Source organism: Vigna angularis, chromosome 8 (assembly GCF_016808095.1).
Source record: "Vigna angularis cultivar LongXiaoDou No.4 chromosome 8, ASM1680809v1, whole genome shotgun sequence".
Lineage (NCBI taxonomy): Eukaryota > Viridiplantae > Streptophyta > Magnoliopsida > Fabales > Fabaceae > Vigna > Vigna angularis.
In genome coordinates, this window is record NC_068977.1 from 9,413,959 (window position 1) to 9,426,377 (window position 12,419).

Sequence of the window (12,419 nt, forward strand, 5' to 3'; positions counted from 1 at the left end):
AAGGTTTATGTTTCGGGTGTGAGAGTCGAGGTCAACGGTTTACTATCGTATGAATTGCTAGTAGTCCAAATGTTCGTCTTTATGCTATCATTCGTCCTTGCTGTTTGTCCGTTATGTCTATAGGTTACCTGCAGAAGGTACTCCAATGATAAAGTTAGTAATAATTCGGCAACTCAAACTATTAATGCGTATTAAACTATTGTATGCTTTAAAATTCGTTTTGTAGTTAGAAAAACTCTACAACAATAGATTAACACTTAAGATAATTGATTATCACAAAGAGATTTTTTAAAATAGCTAAAAACTCATTTTGTCTCTGAAGTAATCGATGACCAACTAATGATAATCGATTATCCATAATCAATTATGACTTACCATAATCGATTATCAAGACTAGCCGTTGAAGTTTTTAGGCATGTTTTTGACAATTGTGCATTATTAAATGCATAATCGATTATCTTAATGGGATAATCGATTATCACACATTAAATAACTGACAACGGATTTTTGGAGGAGTTCTTGAGTGAGGTCTTTATAAAGATGTTTTAGACTCTCATTCTAACACACACAATTATACTTGTTAAACTAGGTGAAGTTTGATCTAGGGTTTATGTAACCCTTGTGTTGTGGTTTTGAGAACTTGGTGTTAGCATAAAACGAGAATTTTCACTAGAAGTATGATCGAGTGTTGTTGCTATTGTTGAGTGAAGTCTGTCATCCTTTGTGAAGATTCAAAGGAAGTGTTCATCCTTCGTGAAACATTCGGGGGAGGTGTTCATCCCTTGTGGTTTTCAGGAGAAGTGAGTATCATCTATTTTAGTAACAAGAGAGGTGTTTCTAAACCCTTAAACTTGTCTTTCTGTGTGATTGTAATAGTTTATAGGTTTTGTGACAGTGGATAATTAATCTCTGTTTGGGATTAACAACTAGACGTAGGATCCTTATGATCTGAACTAGTATAAAATTCCTTGTGCATATCTCTATTTCCTTACACTCTTTATTGTTGTTGATAGTATTTGTTAAATAAATATTATAAAGAGAGAAGAAAAAATATTTTAAAGCACAAGAAATCAATTCACTCCGTCATCTTGATTTTTGTCCAAATACGTTAACCATTTCACTGCACTCCTCTAGCAATTGGTATCAAAGCTTGCTTTGATAGTTATTCAATTTTTTTATGTCTGGATAATATCGAACATTTGCATAGGGTGCTTCAATTAACAAACCCCCTCTTTTTGTTGGGAAAAATTATGCTTTTTGAAAAATAATAATGCAAATATTTTTAGAGTATGTCGATATTGGTATTTGGGATGTTCTTGAAAATGATCCTTTTGTTCCTACTATTACTGATAATAACGTGTAGGAACCTAAGCCCTATGCCTAATGGACTATTGATGAGAAAACCTAAATTTCCCAAATGACTTAGACTAGGAAAATCTAACTTGCCCAACGAGAAAATCTCTCAACCAAAATAAATTTTGGCACTCACACAATGAGTTGTTTGCTCGTCCAAGGAGCCTACATAACGTATAAACTCAAATTTTGCGGTTTGACAATGGCCAACACAACCTAAAACTTTCTCACATGTTTCAAACCATTTACGAACACATCAAAGGCAATATTAAAATGAGCAATTCCAGTCATGATAAGCCAACATCTCGAATTATACAACATAGAATTCCAATTCTCACATGAACCTCCATTTTAGCATTCATTCATCTCCAAATTTCAATTAGCCTAAATTAACATACCAATTCAACCATGCAAATTACAATTTATTCTAAAATCAACCAACACATAGGAGAGTGAATTACAAAAAAATCATAAAGTAGTTAAATCAACTTCTCTCACTTGAGACAAAGAAAGCCCTTGATTTACACAATTGCTCTCTAAAGCTTTACATACACAATTTCTCTTAAAAACCAATCAAAACCACGATTAGAATTATAAACATAACTTCATGATTATAAAACAACAAAGATTCACTAAGAGTAACCTTAAGTCACATGTACGATTCTAAACTCCACATGCAACTTAAAATCAGAAAATACCTAAAAGAGAAAAAAACGAAAACTTATTTCGTTAGACTATTCAATCAGCTAGAAATTTAGAAATCGTCGTGAGGATCAATCTACGATTTTTTATCTTTAATTAGATGAAGATTGAAGTAAAAAACAAAAAAAAAAGTAAAAAAAGATATAGGAAAAATAGTTTTTAGAGAATAAGTGTTTTTTTATATATAAAAAAACTTTCCTTATTAAAAAACTTTATATAACTTAACCTATTAGAATTAAAATATTGCAGAGTTCTATTTTATTTTTTTATAAAAACCATCACAACACTATAATAATTTTCTAAGCTCTCACATAAGATAAATACTTTACAAGAAAAATATATCATAAATATATTAAATTAAAATAAAAACATGTCATCAATAAATTTACATTTGATTTAGAAAATTTATTTGAAATTGGAGTATTATAGAAAATTAGTATAAAAGAGTACAAGAATCACTTAACTAAAACTTCCCAATTAAAACTTCAAAAATGATTGTTAATTAGTACATATTACACTTACAAAAAATATATTTTACAATGAAAAAATATTACAAATACTCTTTTGCCTTAGGTGAAATTTATTAAAAATCTCATTCTTAATAATTATCTCTTCTCTTTGTCAAAATTAGTATTATGTAATTATAACATTCACATTATAATTATGAAAATTCCGCAATTCGCACATTTGTTATCTTGGGCTCAATTGATTTGCACGTTCAAAGTAGGTGGGCCTTTTGGGAACAGTAATGGGCCAATCTGGCACCCGAAACAAAATCTACTGCCCTGAACTTGTGTTTGTGTTCTCGTTCCCGCTGCACTGCTTCCCCAATCTTCTTCCTGGTGATCAAGGTATCAAAATCGAAACAGGTACTTTCGCAGAAGTATAATCTTTTCACGTACCCATTTTCGTTTTTGTTTTCGCAGTTCTTTCTATTGCATTTCCATTTACAAAAGACTTGTTAACTTATGCTTCATATATAAAAATGAATTGGGTGGTGGCTACGACCCTATCATTGTTGTTTTTAACTTTTCATTATATGGTTTGGAAATAGCAGGTGTGTTGTGAAAGATGAGTTGTATTGTTAGGGCTGCATTGAGATCCAATTGCAGTCCAAGTGTTTGTGCATTTGTTCAGAGAAGTTTTGGCCTCCCCGTGAGGTGTTTCTCCACTGAAGCAGAACAGCCACCTCTGAATTCAACTACCCCTCCTCCCTTCTTTGACGTTGACCATTCTGGTACCACCCTATTTATGCACTTATTCTCCCATTTCTATCGCTCTTAGACATGCTTTAGCTTTTACGAAAAAACTGTTCTACCGCAGCTCGAGGTTATAATTTCCTTGACATTACAGGAAAATGCGGACAAAAAAATGTCAGAATCCAAAAACCTTGACATTGTGGCCAAAATTGTGGTCACAGTTGCCGACTAATATCTAAACCTTGTTGCTGCTGTTACTTTTAGGACTCGCTCGGTGGCTAGGATATGTTATAATCGGATAATTTATCTATAAAATAATAGCTGTTCTAATGAGTTGTTTGGTTTTGTTGTATAGGATAATTATTTCTATCATAGCAAGTATCACTAGCACCACATGGTCACTACTACCATTCGTGTCACTAAATCTGTATCATCAATGTCATCCTTGTTATCATAACAGACACTCTCACCATTATTGCTATCACTCACTATCATCGATGTTGTTAGGAATTCAAGGTGAGTTCAAGTCCCTTGAATCAAAATGAGTATGATGATGACTAGTATATAAATAGAAGGACCCATAAACCTATTGTCAATTCATGTGTTCTAACATTCTAAAGCCAAATAGTTTTCGGATTTGACAATGTGAACATAATAAATGCATAAGATTATATAAATTTGACATACAGTATATATCATTGATGCTAGTGACTATATTTTTGTATACATTTGGATTTTGAAAATAAGATGTTAGGTTTCTAACCAAATCACTGCTAGCCATGTTATATAAATAATACCTTTCAACACTTTACAGTTCTTTTATTTTAAATAATTTCCATCCTAGTTAATGACTGTTTTCCTTTCTCGTTCTTTCTTTAGGAGTGACATATGCTAGGCTGCTTGGTATCCGTAAACATGTACTGAAAACAGATATCATCAACTTCCTTGAAGGTTGTAATTTGACTCTGGAGGATGTTAAATTTGATTACAACCGTAGCCTTATACCAGTTTCAACGTAATGTATTCCATCTTTGTCTTGCTTTTGGGGTATTGTGAAAGTTATTTTTGTCATAGAAATATAATCAGTGCATTTTCATGCCTATCACAGGGAATTGCATTTTCTTTTCTTTTTCTTTTACTCTGAATGATGTTTCCGAAAACAAAAGAGAAAGTTCAATTTAATTATATACTTGTTTGTAACATGTCATGCTCTCAGAATTTGGACTTTCAAGCCCTAAAATCCTATAAAACAACCAACTTGTCAGGAGAGGATTGTCCAATATATATATATATATATAAGTTCTATTTAAGTTATATTTTTAGTCACTGAAACTAAACACCATAAAAGAAACACCACTTTGAACTGTAATTAAGGTATCGTTCCAAAATATGGAGTGCTAGATTTTGTCATACTCGTCCTGTTATATGAACCCATGTATTTCATTGAAGACAAGTAGAAATAATCCCAATTGCTGGGGTAAAATCAGAATACAGGAAAAGTGAATGGATAAAGAGTAGCTTTCTTGAGGGTGTGCCAGCCTTCCTTTGCAATCCTTATCCAATTATTGCCTACCTATTTCTTCCTTCTGCCCTTTTTATTCTAACCAATTTACTTATCTTTTTCTTCCTCAATTGCTACAATTAGCATTTCGTTATTATCTTGGTTCATCCGCACGACTCTCCGTAATCATCTGGCATCATAGCTAATCATCTAGCATTTCGTTATTATCATTGTGTTTTCTCAATGGGCCTCATCTTAGAGTCAATACTTGAAATTATCATTTAAACATTTTGGGTCAGGTTGTTGCAATTCCCTTCTCGTGATTCCTATGACAATGCTATAAGGGTGATTGTAAAGAAGGGTCGCATCTACAAATTGGATAGGGTATGCTGCTCTGCTCACATGTCTTTTTCTAAAATCATTTTTTTTATATTTGTTTATAATTGGAAACTATTTGATATTTTTTCCTTTTTCTAATATCAGGCTAATCGATCCCAATGGGATATAGTAAAGCCATATGATGGAAAAACTGTCAGTACAGATTCTTACCTATCTTTGCTTGTCTTGTTTTTTGAATACTAATTATTTTTTGATGTTTGTCATATATTTAAACTGCCCAAATGCTGAAACTGTTAGATGTTGGGTTTTGAAAATTTTGAACTAGTAAAATAGAGAGCATGATTTAAGACAGTTTTTCCCATAACCATAAGGTTCTCTTATTGTTCGATTTTTAAGTTGTGAGTAAATCACACCAATTTGGAGGTAAATTCTTAAAAGTTTTAATCTTTTATGTAACGTCTTTATTCTTTGTTAAGAGTGAAAATTATTGTTTCTCTGTTGGTAAATGAAAAATTTAGAACATTTGTCCATTTTGTTGATTTTTGGATCGGGGTGAGGCAAATCATTTAGTGTTTTACTGTCATACTTATCATGGGAAGTGTGTTTATCTTATGCTCTTTGTTGATGCTATTGTTATTACATGGATAGATATCACTAGAATTGCTCAATTAAAACAACATTTATTGTGCCTCTTTCATACCAAAGATTTGGACTAACTAAAATATTTTTATTATTGAAGTGACACAATCAAGGGGTGTTATCATTTCAAATATGTTCTTGATATTTTGCAGGATACAAACTTAGCAAATTGTAGGCTCATTGATAGTCCTATGGACTCAACTCTAATGTTAATGAGAAACCACTATGAAATTTTCTCAAATCTAGAGAGATATAGGAGGTTGGTGGGAAAACTCATTTATACAATAATAAGAGCTGATCTTTCTTATCCATTGTGAGTTACTAGTCAATTTATGCATTCAACCTTGTGAGGTTGAAAAATTTTCAAGATATGGTTCCTACCTATCATGAAATCAGAGTTTCACTTCTCAACAAGGAAGTTGACTATATTGAGAAGTTGTTGCAAGATCATAAATTGCAATGGAGCAAACATAGCTGCTGCAATAGAGAAGACAAAAAAAGAAAAAACTAAGGCAAGCTAATATCAAAGAGTCATGTGACAAAAATTTGGAGGCCTTGGTTCATCAATATATTGCTCGGTTTTGGTACCAAGCAGGATTGTCATTCAACCTTGTGAGGTTGAAAATTTTTCAAGATATGGTTCCTACCTATCATGAAATCAGAGTTTCACTTCTCAACAAGGAAGTTGACTATATTGAGAAGTTGTTGCAAGATCATAAATTGCAATGAAGCAAACATAGCTGTTATATTATGTCAGATGCATGGACGGATTGAAACCAATGATGCTTAATTAACATTTTGGTGAGCTCTCCTGCAGGGACAATGTTTGTCAAGTCCATTGATGGTTCTAAATTTATGAAGACAGGAGAAAAACTATTTGGGATGCGTGATTCCCTGTGGGGGAAATTGGAGAAGAAAATGTTGTTCAAGTTATAACAGATAATGGGAGCAATTATGTGCTGGATGGTAAGTTGTTGGAAGAGAAAAGATCCCATCTCTATTGGACTCCTTATGGTGCCCATTGTATAGATTTGATGCTTGAAGACATTGGAAAGCTTCCTTTGATAAAGAAGACGTTCAAAGAGGAGTTAGTCTTATTGGCTTTATCTATGGCCATTCTAGTACCTTGAGTTTGTTGAGACAATTTACAAATAAGAGGGAATTAGTAAGATATGTTGTTACAAGGTTTGGTACCTCTTATTTATATCATTACAAAGGTTGCATCAAGAGAAGGGAAATTTGAGAAAGATGTTCACTTTTGATGAATTGAGCAATAACAAGCTGTTTAAGGAAACTAAGGGCAGGGAGGCTACAAAAATTGTTCTATGCCTTCATTTTGGAATCATGTCGTATTTATTGTCAAAGTCATGGCTCCTCTTGTTCATGTGCTTCATCTAGTGGATGGGGAAAGAAAATAAGTTATGGGCTATATATATGAAGCAATGGAGAAAGTCAAGGAAATAATAATGAAGTCATTCAACAACAATGAAAGTAAATACAATGATGTATTTACAATCATTGATAATTGATGGACATTTCATCGCCCCTTGCATGCAGCTTCACTTTTTGAACCCGAAGTTCTATTATTCCAATCCAGACATGGAATATGATTTGGAAGTTACAAATGGATTGTATGGTTGCATAAGGAGGTTGGTGCCAAGGAAAGATGTGCAGCTAAATAGACTTAAACACTTAATGGTGCAAGTAGACTCTATGGTGATGATTTTGCCAAAGAATCAAAGAAGAGCACAGCCCTAGTTCAGACACTTAAACACTTTCTAAATTGCACCAAGATATAATGGTTACATTCTAAGTTATTGCGCCAAGATATAATGGTTACATTCTAAGTTACTTTCTTTACTTTTGTAGCTCAATGTTGGAAGAATTATGGGCATGCAGCTCCCAACATACAAAAGCTAGCAATTAAGATATTAAGTTTGACATGTAGTTCATCGGGATGTGAGCACAATTGGAGTTTTGTTGAGCAAGTAATAAGACATGACTCATTTCATTATCTTATTTGTAGAGTGTAGAGAAATTAATTCACATTTTACTTATTTATAATGCAGATTCATTCAAAGAAAAGGAATAGGCTGGACCACAAAGGGTTGCATGATTTGGTTTACATAAAGTATAATCAACAACTTGTTCACAGATACAATATTAGGGATGAAATAGACTGACCCTATTGTATTGAATGACATTGATGAATGTAATGAGTGGTTAGTGGGAGAAGTTGATGATGATAATGATAATGAATAGGTGGGAAATGGTTGGTTTTTGATGATGATCCCACTCTTAATTGGGCAACTGTTTATGAAGCTTCAGGTATTGGAGAACCAATAGTTTATACAAGGAGACAAGCAACCAATGAAAGAAAGCAACCATTAAGTGGTGGTATTGTTATTGGATCTTCCCATGCTTCTAAGACAGGTCTAGGCGCAACTCCAACACTAACAGGGAAGGGTAAAGAGAAGACTCAAATTGGGGTTCAGAATGAATTGCATGATAACTCTGATTCCGAGTTTGAAAGATTACTTAACTTTGACAAGAGTCTCTCAAAAAGGGAAGAAGAGGATGGATATGCCCCATTGGGTGATAATATTGAAGACAATATGTTGGGATTGAAGAAGAGTCTGATTATTAGAAACTTAATACATTCATTTTATGTTTTGAACTACAAATTTATGGTGTTTTGATATGATGTTATTATTATTTTGAATTTTTAGACATATTATCATTACTTTTGCATTAGAATTATGTGGTGGTATTATATTTCTTTTGACTGCAATGTTTCCGTCATAACCCGTTATAGTTTCCGTTATAACTTTATTATGTATTTTTAGGTCATCGATATTTTTCATTATCCTATATGGATAACACTAAAACAAGGGAAATGCTCAACCCTTAGGGTATTGTATTGTAGATTGAGTATTGTGATGCAGATTAGGTTGATTGTCCCATTGATAAGAGATCTACCATAGGATGTTTGTGTATTCCTTGGAGGGAAATCTCTTATGGTGGAAAAGTAAGAAACAAAGTTTTGTTACCTGATCTAGGGTAGAAATCTAATATAGATCCATGACTTTAGTAACACGTGAACTTGTGTGGGGTAAACAACTCGTTCAAGAGTTGAAATTTTGTGAAAAGGAACTAATAAAGTTGTATTGTGACAATTAGGCAACTTTTCATATAGCCTCCAATCCAGTATTTCATGAGAGAACTAAATATACAAAAATTGATTGTCATTTTTTCAGAGAGAAATTGTTATCCAAAGATTTTATTACTAAGTTTGCCAGTTCTAACAAACCACTTAAATCACTGTAACTAAATCTCTGGGAGGACCTACAATTTAGTTTGTATGTTCCAAGTTTGGTACCTATGACCTATATGTTTCAACTTGAGGGGGAGTATTAAAATGTAATGTTATTTTATTATAATTTCTGTTGTATATACCCAGCTTTAGGGTTAGAGTATAAGAAAAGTGCCTTACCTTTGGTAACTCCTATGTATACATCAATGAAAAACCATGTAGGTGGAATGCACTGATTTTCCTCTATCTTTTTTGTTCAAGTAAATGAATAAGAAGATTCTAAATATATTTTTCTTTTAATTACTATAAAGATATTAAAAATATTTTTATAATAATAATCCTTTATTTACAACAAGTTACGACATCAAATTTATTCAGTTTATCTATGCATGACTTATTGAATGCATTATGATCGCTTGAATTATCGGTATGGAAAAAGTACCAAGATTGTGGTGCGAATTCCATAAATATTTGGTATTTAGTGTTGTGCTTCCGTTTACCACTGTTGTGTGATATGCTGGCTGAGACTGAACTTATATTTAGAATAACTTTTTAAACTGAAGGCTACTAGTTGAAGTGTTATAATTTTTGTTTCATGCAAACATTACTATGGAAATAGCACATTTACCTAACAGTGTCTATTTTTTTTTTTAGATTTTGATTCAAGGAATGGCTCGAACTGCTAATTTTGAAGATGTAGTGCGAACCCTGTCCGGTTGTGAATATGATTCCTCCTCCATCAACTTGTTTTTGAGGTAAACATCAAATATACTTGAAATTTTATATTTTATTTTAGAGTTAGACAGGTTTTTAGTCTTTGTAAATAGGGCAGTTTTTAGTTTGGTTAAGAATGTGTGTGTTTTAACTTCTTCATACATATAGGAGAAGATAAAATTAAAATAAGTGAGAAAACTTCTACTAATTACTACTTTACGCTTTAGTTAAAAATCTTATTTTTGAAAAACTAACGAGAGAACTTCTTCTAAATGCATAAATCAATTTTAGTTTATGGAGACGTTTAGTGCATTTCTTATTTTCTTCTCTACAAGTGCTTTTAGTCACCTTAATGGAAATGTATCATATGTGATCCCCATTTTCAAAGGAGACCCAAAAGAGAAAAACTTCTGTAGTGGACAAGGATCACACTTGACACATTTTTGTAAGCTAATGAATTAGATGCGATCGTTTTAGTTTTAGGGTCTCAAGGTGAACAGTTCTGCATTGATAAGGACTAAATTAATGTTTAAACCCTCTCATGTATTTGTAGAAAGAAATGCTTGGAATACTACGCTCTTAACATTCTGAAAACACACTCATTTATTGAAATTTACTGAAAATCACAAATTTTGGCAGGTCTCACTTTATCGAAGGATCTCTCAATTTTGTACTTTAATAAATTGTATCTTTGTTCCCAACCATCCTCTCCTCCGGAACCACATTGTCGGGAACATTATTCCCGAAAAATGCTAGTAGTTTATAAAAGAATTAGAGTTTATTTAATTGAACAAAAAGGGATGAGGTGAGGTAGGTAATTGTTGTAGAAAGTAACTTTTATTCAAATGGGAATACAAAATACTTAGGTAATGGAATAAGAAGTAACACAAAAGTGTAATTTATATTCATTTGCAAGAACCATTCCTGAGAATGTGTTTACAAAACTTGTCTCAAACATGAGAATATCATATTCTCAAGTTCACTTTCACGATGCCTTGAAACAAACTGCTGCTTGGATTATATTTTCAAAATGGTAATTCTTTTCTTACTTTCAGGCGAGGAGAAGAGTGGGCTGCAGAACCTATTAAATTGGCCACAGTGCGTTTCCATTCAAGGACTCAAGCAATTAATGCATTCATCGCAAAAAATGGAACATTTTGCCAAAACAGTCGCATTTCGGTACAAATTTTGCAGTAATGCATGCCCCTTACTGGTGCTGGTATTATATTAGTACTACTTTAACAGAGCATAGAGTATTTAACTAGTTTTTTTTTCATTTCATGGTTATTTGGGATTTTCATAATGCCTCTCTGGTTTAAGGAAATGTTAAAATTGTGGTAAAATGTCTACCTTGAGTAGTAACACTTGACAAATTAGTTGATCGGTTAGTGATGAAGAGGTTGGTTTTTCTTTATATTGAAATGTGTTTTTATCTAACCAATTATTCAACGTTTTCCAATGACTTGAAATCGTGGTGTTGATTGTATGAGAATTTGACTTTTCAAATTCTATATGTCAGTGTGTCTTATTTGCATGCTGATATAAAACTAGCAACTTTCCAGTTATTAATTATACGTATGTTCGCGTAGTCTAGTTCTTTGAATAAATATATGTGGATATTTTGTTAGAAAGTTATGTAAATATGTTAGCAAACACATAAATGTGCAGCAGAAATTATTGCCAAACATGAATTTGGTTAAGAATGTGACGAAGTTTCCAGAGAGGAAGAGTTAAATTCAAAAAGGAATACTGAAGAAACAATTTCTTTCCAGAAAAGAAATATTAGACAACCGTAAAAGAATTATTTTCACATTTATAACCTATTAAGAATAATATATTAACTTGAGCCAAAATTATGGCAAGTATTGTGGGATGACTCCTCTAAGTTGAAAAAGACACACTTGGGTTAAAGTACAATAAAGATGGTAAATTGCAAAAGATTTTGTAGTTGCCAATTTTTTGTTTCTAACTTGCTGATAAATTTGGTCTCTATTATAAATGGTTGACTTTTGACTTTCTTTGATCAGTTTTGTCTCAATTTTAGTTTAGTTAGTTAAAGTTAGAATTGATTGATTCTTTATCTGCACGTTACTTTCATCTTAAATTGAAGAGTTTAAGTTTTGGAATTATTTGATTTATCCAAAAACTCCACAAAAATACCATTATTAAGTCAACTTCAAAATAACGTAATATTTGCTAGAAGATTTCAAGAGCTCTTTTTATCATATATTTAAACGATTAATTTTAATTTGATCATTTTATCTTTAAATAACATGATTTTATAAAACTTATCATGCTTACATCCTGTCCATAATTGATAATCTCATCATGCAGTTAAAAGAGCAGGTCTAATTGTAGTTACATTTATGTACAGTGATAAATCACCTAATCTTGTTCTCATTCATTTGGTTCTATTGATAGACATTTCATTTCCTTGAAAGAGCTTAACAATAATGTATCCATAGTTTTATTCATACTTTAGATTTTACTTTTTCATTACACAGTTTGGTTTCATTACATTCTAAATAATGACCTCCTAACATTGTGCTAAATCATAGGACTTTTAAGTTATTTATTGCATGTAATGTTAATAATCAAACTATTAGAGCAAAAGTCCAACATCTTGATTTTTTGATTGAACATATAAATATAATACTTA

The 12,419-nt window shown here is 32.1% G+C and overlaps 1 protein-coding gene across 3 annotated transcripts; it reads left to right on the forward strand.

Moving 5' to 3' along the window:
- The first annotated feature begins 2,791 nt into the window (after positions 1 to 2,791).
- LOC108346040 (uncharacterized) lies at positions 2,792 to 11,174 on the forward strand. Of its 3 annotated transcripts, none has more exons than XM_017584969.2 (7): positions 2,792 to 2,924; positions 3,113 to 3,292; positions 4,134 to 4,269; positions 5,055 to 5,139; positions 5,239 to 5,286; positions 9,701 to 9,801; positions 10,816 to 11,174. In XM_017584969.2, exons 2-7 carry the CDS (start codon positions 3,127 to 3,129, stop codon positions 10,955 to 10,957), a joined length of 678 nt encoding a protein of 225 aa, XP_017440458.1. In that variant the 5' UTR covers positions 2,792 to 2,924; positions 3,113 to 3,126; the 3' UTR covers positions 10,958 to 11,174. The 3 variants fall into 3 exon arrangements, with proteins under 3 accessions (XP_017440458.1, XP_052723415.1, XP_017440459.1); XM_052867455.1 differs by having other exon boundaries at positions 2,818 to 2,906; XM_017584970.2 differs by having other exon boundaries at positions 2,845 to 2,924; positions 3,110 to 3,292.
- Positions 11,175 to 12,419: the final 1,245 nt, after the last annotated feature.